Source organism: Dufourea novaeangliae, unplaced genomic scaffold, assembly GCF_001272555.1.
Source record: "Dufourea novaeangliae isolate 0120121106 unplaced genomic scaffold, ASM127255v1 scaffold18, whole genome shotgun sequence".
Taxonomy (NCBI): Eukaryota; Metazoa; Arthropoda; class Insecta; order Hymenoptera; family Halictidae; genus Dufourea; species Dufourea novaeangliae.
This window is the reverse complement of record NW_015373888.1, coordinates 897,758-908,457: the sequence shown is the minus strand read 5'-3', so window position 1 is coordinate 908,457 and position 10,700 is coordinate 897,758. Positions and strand designations below refer to the sequence as shown.

Sequence of the window (10,700 nt, the reverse complement as noted above, 5' to 3'; positions counted from 1 at the left end):
ATTTGCATTCGTTAGAACTCCACGGTAGGTACTTTCAAGTCCTTTTTTTTGCTTCTGAACCTTAAAGGAACGAAAGATTACCAATTGTCGTCTGAATTATCAATTCGGTTGAAAAACGTTACCATTTGTTGGCAGTGACTCCTTCAACTTGGAATACATTTTATCGCGGTGATTTTGTTTCAAACGTTGTTTGGTTGAAAAAAGTCTTCGCATTTTAAAGCACAAGATTTTAAAATTAAAAAAATGCTTAGTGGCACAGACATTTTTTTGTATAAAATGTGTCGAAATATTATTTTATTTCAGTTATGTTTTATTTTTAGTAATTTCGCGTCTTATATTTTGAAATTACTTATGATTTCGTCAATGTAAATACCCAACCAAAATTCTTTGGCACTTGTCAAAGATCTGTGTCAAATTTCTTTGCAATCCGTGCCGTAGGAACGAAATAAAGTTTTCGACGCTTGCATCGCCTTAAAGATTTGGATACACCTGTACCTGCATTGGTCCCGTCGTCACTCCTTCTGCTGTAATTTCCGTAATTTTGCGAATTTTTTCAATGAATTTTTTTCCCGCAATATTTCTAAGGCTCTGATAAACAATCGAAAAAAACTTTTTGAACCCGAAATACCTACGTAGCCCCTTAACCCCTTGCCATCCGATTTATTTTACGACTTCACTCTCAAGAATCACTTTATCGTTAATATTTTCCCAGATACAAAAGGAATTTTGTTCTTATGGCAAGTGTCACATTTATTCTGAACCTTAAATATTAATATCAACGAAACAGTATTTCACGTCGACTCAAAAAAATACGAATATTGTACGTGTTTACTAAACTCAGTTTGAAATCGTTATCACGTGTCTGACTCGATGTTGTAAGGCAAGGGGTTAAATAACCGAATGAAAATGTATCTAGAAACGGGATTAGAAACGATCTGCAAGAAACACGAGACGGATGGTTACACCAGTGATCAAGATCTTTTATTGTTAATCGAATTACACATAGTGTTATCGCATGCTTCTGTGTTTACTACGTAACTTTTAGTGCTTGCGACGATCTACAGACGGCGTTTCTTACAGCTGTACCTACTTATACACACCGGTTCTACGTTAAAAAGCAAGAAGTCTCTCGACACAGATTTCGTTTTTCTCGCGATCGATGGAAAATCATCGGTGACAAGAATATGTCCCGTCGTTGCATAAACGTGATTCGCTTCACGGATGATTCTCGTCGTCTTCTCCCTGTCGGAGGATGCTACACGTGCTGCGATTCGCTCAAAAGGGTAATAATCGTAAAGAGTATATTGCACGGTATATCGGCTCGACGGAGCCAATTTCAAGCTGCGTTGCGTCCTCGGGTGCATTAAATATAGCGATTATTACAATGTCGAGGAATCCGTCTTGTTGTACAACCCATCGTTTACGATCGATAAACAAAAATACATTACTTAAAAATAATTATTTAGTCGCGCGCGTGTGTGTCTGTGTGCGGGTATTATGGCGTTACACTGGTGGAAGTATTTATCGTTTCGGCTGAATCTGTCAGTTTAAATAAATATCAGCCATCAAAAACAATTTGCGTATCTATCGTATTATTGTATATCAATTTAGTGATATTTATGGTGAAATGTAGCACTATGTGGTTCTGTAATTTATAAAAAAAGGTTTCTATATTGATTGCAAAACGAGGTGATTTTAATTATTCACCTTTGTCAAGGCTGCCAAGTAAGATTTCTACGAGGAGGATCGGAAATTTGGATGAAAATAGTAATTTTTATAGATACAGGTAAATCCCCGTATAACATGGTAGTTTCTAAAAATTGTATGCGAATTCGTGTCACACGAAACTAAAAATTAATATGTATATACATACAAGAAACAGGGTTAGGTTCCAAGAACTAACGAAACTACATTAGTCTTGAACCATTTGAGAACAAAACCATGTTGTGGAAACACTGTGTTATTCGAGGGGTTTCCCGATTCTCTCACCGTGTTATGGGAATACCGTAACAGGAATTGCATGCAATTATAAAATAATAATCTTTCCGTTGAAACGTTAAATAAAACAAATTTCCTTAGGATCGTGAGATTTGATAAGAATAAAAGAAAAGTAAATTTTGCTTTAGAGAATTTTTCTGTTTTGGTAGAATTGTCTCCATTCTTTAGATATTGCATGCGAGGTGGCCCAGCAGTCAACATACGATCGGTATTAGTGACTACAATAAAAACATACAGATTGATATTTTTACCAAAATTCGTTTCACAATATTTAATAGATACAAAAATTGTACACAGTGGAACGTCGATTATGGGAAACTCTGAAATACAGAATGAGTGGACAAAGATGATATTGTTTTAACTATTTTTATTGATATGTGAAACTCTGGATCTTCTAGACTAATTATCCGAGGAACCTTTAATCGAAATAAATTTGTCTCTTTATCAGTTCCAATAATCAAAGTTTTACTGTACCTGAAATACGTTCATGAGGATGTGCAATAAATAATTCCAACGGTGTAATTGCCATAGTATTCGCGTTCAGTGGGATATATGTACTAACACTACCGTTCATAAGTATTAAGACACTCGGTCTGTACGAAGAAAATGTAACGTTTCATAAAAATATTATATATTTTCGGCTACTTATATTATCTCATACACTGTGTGGCATAACAATAAAACCACCTTAAAAGTTTCAATTCTTATGTATTGCGGTTAAAATAAAAATGAACCAAATATGCTATGTCTGAAATTATATTGAGAAATAATGTTTCTCCAAAAAAGGATCGATTATATTCCATAGAAAGAAAGTGATTCGTTTTTATTTTAACCACAATACATAACGATTGAAATGTTTAGGATGATTACATAGTTATGCCACGCAGTGTAGTAGCATAAGAGATATTTACTTCAAAATTTCTTGCCTTCTAACATTTACTGCATATTCGGTAAGTGTCCTAATATTTATGGGCAGGAGTGTATATAAAGGCTCATTCAGACCCGTCAAGTAATCTAGCCGAGTTGCGAGTAATTTAGTAACCTACCACACTAAATTTCAATCGTGTTCAGTGAACACAAAAATTCAGTCGAGTTCAGTGGACACTAAAATTCAGTCGAGTAATTTAGTAAAACGATATACTCGAGTGGACCAATTTCACTAGATTTCTCTGGCCGAGTAGCGTTATTTTCGTTGAGTTCTGATAGCACTATTTAATACCGCATGATTAAGTCCTTTGTTCATCTATCGCAACGGTTCCCAACCTAGGAATGGGGCCTTAATGTTTTAGGGGTATGCGAACAAAATTGAAATAAGAGCAATTATGTAAATTAGTATCATGTTTCTAATATTAGGGGTTACAATTTAGAGAAATTGGCTGAAAAGTGGTACACAAGTCAAAGAAGGTTGGGGACCGCTTGTGTATCGTGATTTCGAAATCTCGACTGTACTCATTCAGACATTTTCTATGCACCATACCGTTTAGTATAGTGCCTCTTCGAGCTTAGGTGTGACCTTCTCAGTGGGTGTGCTATGTCCTTGAGAGTACAAGCCGCTAAATGTGTTATTTGCTACTTCTTTAAAAAAGTTTGCCGTCCGAGGACGCGGAACTTGCCACCGAAACTCTTCAAGGCGTGAAAGATCCAAATCCCTGCCATGGGCGTAGCCATGTTAGTGAGGGGGGAGGGGATAAAAAATATTAACACATCGCCTGCCACAGTGAAAAAGGTTGTACGTAGCCAGACACGCATTCTTTTTTTTTTAAATCATAAATCGTTGAAATTCTATGCGTTTTGTTAATAGAGGCTGTTGGTCGTGTTTCAAATTATACTGCAATATTAAATATTACGCAAAAATTTTTTAACTCTGGAAAGTGAGGAGGGGGGCAAAATCCAATTTTCTTCTTATAAGGTCGGGCAAATGCCAATTTTTTCCGTCCCTGCCCCCCCCCCCTGGCTACGCCCATAATCCCTGCTGTTTTCAAGAAGTCACTATAGCTCGCAGAGGCACTGTAGTAAGTGGCTACTCGCCACTGGAGTAAATTATTGGACGTCTCTGACCGAGCCTTAACACGGATGATCGATTTGTTTAGTGCCAGAAAAGAATATCGCGCTTGGTAATAGTCAGCCGCTACAATGTCTTTCCGGATTTATTCTCTACTTCTCTCTCACTTTCTTTCTCTGTCGTTCTCTGTCCCATTCCTCCTCGTTTCTCTATCCCCCGTACCCCCGGCCCCGTTCCGCCAGCGTCGATTAATTAGTGGACGCAGACGGACTGTGAATCTGCCCGTAAAATATTCCACGTGGATGGCAGGCCGAACAATCCGTGCCCGTTCTCTCCGTCGGCTCGTTTCCTGCAATCATCATTGTTGAAAATTAACAAAATTCCGACCCCCCAACCCCCTCACTCACCCCCTGGCTATCCTCCCCCACCGACGTCGCTCGACCATTCAAACGAGACAAACAAAATCGCAAAAACCGTTTCATTTGTTCATTTAAATTGGATGAGTAATGAACCGGCCGCGTGGAAACGAAATGGAAAAGTTGACCGGGGAACGGTGGGTTCCGCGATGATTAAAGGAGAGCATTGATCTGACGGATGCCCGTCGATTTCTATCGTTCTAGATGTGAACGGAACCATAAATACGAAGGAAAATTCTTGGGAAATGCTAACTCTAGATGCTTAGAATCCTGAATGTTAGCCGATATAGGCTCTTTTGGTAATAGAGGATTTTCATTTCAGGTAGAAGAAGCCGTTTAGACGATGAAAATTTTTAGGAAACGTTAATTCTAAGTACCGAAACTTCTGACTATTAGTCAATATATGTAGAGTTTTTGAATGATAGAAGGTTCCTTTTGAGAGCAAGAAAGCATTTTAGACAAAAGTTGTTTCGGTTTGAGGGGGAACGAGTATGACATTATTCTTTTTTAATCTGGTGAACGCTCTGAAGGTCATTCGAAGGTCAACATCGTTTTTTAAATGGATAAAGAAATAAGAGAAATTAAAATGAAAAACGTTTCAGACAAAATTGTTTTTTTTTGCGTGGATTAATGATCTGTTAAAAAAAAATAGGTATCCATTTAAAAAAACGAAGTTGACCTTTAAATGACCTTCAAAACGGCCACCAGATTAAAAATAAATAATGTCATTCTCTTTTCCCCTCAAAACCAAATAACTTTTGTCTAGAATACTTTCTTATGAAATGCTTTGTTTTTACGACATTTCTATGTGTCACCTTAAATGCTGCACCCTCTGTATACATATAACTGTGATAAAAGTAAAGAAGATGTCAACTGGCAACAAATGAGAAATAGCATTACACGGTTTAAAAATGTTAAAAACAGCCTGTGAATCATTTACACGTCATTGAAGAGACCCAGAAATACAACAAAATATTTCTTCGGTAATTTTTCAATAATTTAGGATTGAAAGATTTAAAAGTACTAAAATACTCTTTTCTCAAAACAAGATTTTTTCGGATACATCGATTAGTCTCAGCAGGTCAGTATAATCACCCTCGGTAACAAAATGGTTAAAACGTCTCCTTACGATATACCTTATACAAGATAAAATTATATTCATCCGCGATTTTTTACCGAGAAAAAATATGAAAATCAATCACCCGTAGACGAGGAGAGTTAATGCTTTCGACGTTTCAATTGTACCGTATGCGAAGTTTCGATGTTGAAGCGCGTCGACGCGACTGAATCGTAACGGGAATTAAAGGGGGATGCAACGTTCGAGAGGGGCTGCGTGGACGTTAGATCGTTCTCGAATTCCAGTCCCGTGTTTGATATCAAGGCAACCCTCCCTGTTTCAGTTAACACTACGGTCGTGACTAATTACTCCAATTAATTGAAACTCCGATCTCTTCCCCGTGAACCGCGCGTGCCGCGCTAATTACTAATTACTAATATTAGAGACCGGCACACGGTCAGAAATGCCGGGGGATTAACCGCTAACTAAGGGACGTTTACTATGTCCATTACGGTACGGATGTTAATTATTTCTGATAGCCCCGCGCGGGCTTTCAGTTAAACATTTCGCCAACGGGAAATTACGTTTGTTTCCGTTTTACTGTTACCGATCGGTGAAACTCGTAAGAGTTCAAAGACGGTAACACTATCGCTCATAGGCACAACCGCTGGCTATTGAATTCGGACCACTGACAATTTTCGACAGCTTTCGTGTTTTCAGTACAACTGAAAGGCAGGAACGAAATTTAATTAGAAATTTTATTAACCATTAAAATATTACAGACGTACAGATCGATCTACGTTAATACACTGCGTGGAATATCTATACGAGCATCCTAAAATTTTCAATCCTTGAGTATTGTGGTTAAAATAAAAACGAACTACTTTTTTTCTCGGGAATGTAATCTACCTTTTTTGAGAGAAATGTTATTTCTCCACACGAGTTCCGACATGGCGTATTTGGTTCGTTTTATTTTAACTACAATACATAAGAATTAAACATTTTAGGGTGGTTTTATAGTTATGCCATGCAATGTATTATAAAGAAGAAAATTTTGTTAGTTAGTTTGCTTGTATGTTTGTTCGAGGTAATCTCCAGGAAGTGAACCGATTTTGATGGTACTTTCACCAATGTTTTCCTTGGACTTTCCCCTAATATATAGGTTAGATTTCATCTCAATTAATGTTTAGAGAATTGAAGCAGCAAGGAAGAAGTAAAAGGTAGGAGGAAAAGAAGGAGGAAAGGAGGAGGAAAAACTTGTATATAAAAGACTTAGGCGATTTACTCATCGACGCTCAGCCCAAACTGCTCTAGCCAGAAATGTGAATTTTGGAAAGTATATTTCTAATATATATACTGCAATCGGAAACCGTTTCTAGTCACATGCTGAGTGTAAAAAAAAGAATTAAAATTAAAATAGTATATATTTATTTTAGTACGTTAATAAAGTTTATTATTAAATTACGTTCAGACCCTTCAATTTTACTAAAAATATGTAAGATCCTGAAAATTGTGAGTGGTCCTAATTCAATGGCCAGGGGCTCACATCAGCCATAAGTATTAGGACACTTATTGAATATCCAGTAACTGTTGCAAGGCATTACGAAATAGTTGGAAATCTGAAAGAAATATACGTATTGTTTAAAGAATATTAAAGCTCGATGAACAACGCTTATGCTACTATGTAGTAATACATGTGGAATACTATACATATATAATTTTTACGAAACAATCACATTTTCTTCGTACAGACCAGGTGTCCTCATACTTATGATCGGTATTGTACGTACATATCTACCTACAGAGGTGAGAGACATCTCGTAAAATTATTCATGGTATTGGTATTAGGTGTAGCAATAAGTAGTCCAGTATTTTTTTTGTGAAATTCTGTTTGGTTTGAAATAATTAAAAATCCTTTCTTATATTAATCCCCTCGTATGACGATGCCTGGGTCACTCCGTTCAGTATACCGCGATGTTTCGAGGAAAGTGGATGTATTTAACGAATAAACCAAAATCAATTTTTATGCAAATGCACATTTTATGTTATTTTTTGCAAATTCTTGTAAATAAATGTAAAGATGTTATATAATGTGTATAGTGTCTAGTATGAGTCACCAGTGACCCGGTCATCGGCTTTCACGGTCCGATCATTCGAGGATTAATGGTCCTCATTTGTTTTCATCATTATCTGTGACTTTGACTAGACAGTAGATCGAAAAGCTATTCTGAATTCAAACTGCATTGCCAGTATATTGAAACTATAGTGGATTACTTATTGATACACTTAATAAATAAAAATATATGTCGCTTTAGTATGAATAATCTAAATTAATGAGTACTCTTACACTTAGTTGTACCAATGAATAATGAATAATTGCGTTCGATGAATAGGGAATTATTGGTTTCATAGGAAATTTAGGGTTTTTGCTACCTTACTGACAGTCACAGTTGCTTTACAGTATCTTGCGCCATGTTGGTAACGCTAAAATTCGCGAAGACAATTTTAATTTAAGCTATACTAGTATCATGTTAAATAACAGTGAATTATTTGTTGGTACGCGTAATACAAAGGAACCCAGACGCATTTAAATAAATAACACTTCCTACACGTTCTACTAAACATTGCACTCCCCTAAGAAAAGTGTCATAAAATAAAATTAAAATTGAAAATTCTTAAACTGCGACTTTTCTCGAGGGGGTGCGATGTCATGAGCAGGGTAAACACTATTTTCGGCTATTATAATTCTAAACGTTTCAAATTATATAATTATGCGCTGCTTACCCTTTAACGCGCTCAGATGTCGATAAAAAGTGTTTCCCTGCCAGTTTTCGGGACTTCTCGCGGGCTGAAGTTCCGGTTTCACGTCGCGTATGGCTGCCGCTTCCTCGGCGATCTTCTCAGCCTCCCGTTCCTGAGCACACATCATGTTTTCCCATTTAATTTGGAATTTTTCAATATATTAGACAAATTCGTCCCTACGTTTAATACGTTCAGCGCCGAAAGATGCGACACTTGTTTACAAATGTTAGAAAACTTTGCAAGAAATGTTATGAAAGAAAATGCAAAACGATTTGGGAGGGAAAAAGTGCTAGAATTATGACCACAAGTTATTATTCTTTACATTTCATACAGATTCAACGACGCAGCCGTTAACGCGTTAACCCTTTCAGAGACACAGTTTTCTGTTGAACGAAACATTAAAATCAGAATTAGAAAATGTAAAATGGGGGGTCCAATATGGCCACCTAGTGATCAAGGAAGTAACTATGACATACAATATGTCATAAACTCTCAGAAGTATACGAACACATGACACGTATGTGTAAACAATATATATTTATGTAAATAATAAGTAATAAATAGATTTATTTTTAAAAAGATGAGTTTACGAAAATTTAAATATTTACTTCGGAAAAACTAGCGTGCAGAAAATCCTGACAAACATATATATTATATTTTTAGATATATAGAAAATGCATAAAAATTTTCAAAGCTCCAGCACTTCGCGTTTAACTCATTAACAGTAAAATGACGACTTGTGATAAAGAAAATGTATGTCAATATATAATAATAATAATTCAATATATATAATATATATTTTCTTTTACTACAATAAAACGAAACTACTTCTGTCTATGATAAAAAATCAAAACCAAGTTTTAGGTGTATCTTTTTAATACTAATGTCGTCTTAAAGATAATTTAATGAAATGTACCCTGACCGAGTCTCACTTGGAATAAACTGTGAACATTATTCCGTTAAAAAAAGGAGTTTTTCTCACACTGATTGTTTATTAAGAATTGCAAATGAACAAAGTAACGTAATTTTTCATAAAAGTGGTATCGATTGGTTTCCTAAGAGCCTAAAAAGTACCTAATGATATCTGCATACAATTTGCAAAATAGATCAGAAACATTGAAAAAACTGAGAAGAAAAAGGTGGTACGTATACGTACCACTGCCTCTGAAAGGGTTAAGCAAATATCTAGCACACTTATTTCCATTTATTCTTTTAAGATTCAGAGGGTGACACGACCGTTGTTATCCCAGGACGACTTTTCTACATAATGACCGAACGAACAACAATAGGGAGAACGGACGACGATCCAATCATCGTGAATAACCACTCAGTTATGCAACGATGGCCACAATCCAGTCGATGTGTTGTGACCAACGTCGGTTTTGTACCGGCATAGCAATCTATAATCTAAACGCGGGCACCTGTAAAAGGGGGGTGGTGCGCGATGCCTTATTTAATGTACCCGTCGATAGCAATCGTCGAATTACTTAAATTAATTTAATCCCACCGGCCTGGCCCCGATCGATTCCCGTAAATAATTCAGGACCACCGGAAGTCAGTGTCCGTTACCACCTCTTACGCGATATTCCGATGCCACACGAAGCAAAAATTTCCTTGTTTCCTTGATCATTACGCGATCGCGATTCGACGAAATTATGAAAAATAAACGAACGTGGAGCGTTTCAGGGAACTGGGTAATTAAAGAGTAGGAGGTTAATATAGTTTGATAGCATTCCCGTAACTTAACGCACTCGAACCACGAACCTGTCCGCTTTTGCCCCGGTTCTCTCGAGTCCCATCGATCTCACCGATAAGATCGAACGATTAAATCAATTCCGTGAAGTTGCGCGTGACGGATGTTATTTAAAAATCAGCGTAGGTCGGTACTGTCGTGACAAACAGCCGGTAAAAAGTAAAAATACAAGGGGCATTCGCACGCGAGGATGCATTTTTAAAGAGTCTCAGATTATTTTTCACGATTCCCTCTGTATTCTAAAATATTACGTAAATTCATACTGTATAAAAGATATCAGTTGGTAATATTGTGGAAAGACATTTGAAAGCTGCGTCGAACCGATTTATTTCGAGATCTTAAGGAAATATGTATAAGTCAGAACGGAATTGGAGAGATTCTTTGGTTTGTTTTCGTTGGATCCACGTCGTGGATGCTTTTGTGGTCTAATTAGCGGCGGTACAAATTGTTTATCAAAATTAATACCGACTTTTTAGTATCCCTAGTCGCTGTAATGGCGATGCAATTACGTCGTGGAACGCATCGAGGTAATCGCGGAGATGCACGACTCGAGATACGGATCCTCGAAGCAGCACGGGCAATACCGATTGCCGAGTCGTGACCGCTTACGCCAACGGTGGTATAAAATATTCATTTCACTCGGTACCTACTATGATTATATTGTCACGTAAC

The 10,700-nt window shown here is 36.9% G+C and overlaps 1 protein-coding gene across 1 annotated transcript in view; it reads right to left on the bottom strand.

Annotated features, from left to right (window-relative positions):
* Positions 1-4,248: 4,248 nt before the first annotated feature.
* Positions 4,249-10,700, bottom strand: part of LOC107185423 (SKI family transcriptional corepressor 2) — a 37,433-nt gene continuing 30,981 nt past the window's right edge. The window contains exons 5-6 of the mRNA XM_015573098.1: positions 8,258-8,387; positions 4,249-4,349 (exon numbers count right to left, since the gene is read on the bottom strand). Coding sequence (XP_015428584.1) covers positions 4,249-4,349; positions 8,258-8,387 — 231 coding nt within the window. The remainder of the gene's footprint in view (positions 4,350-8,257; positions 8,388-10,700) is intronic.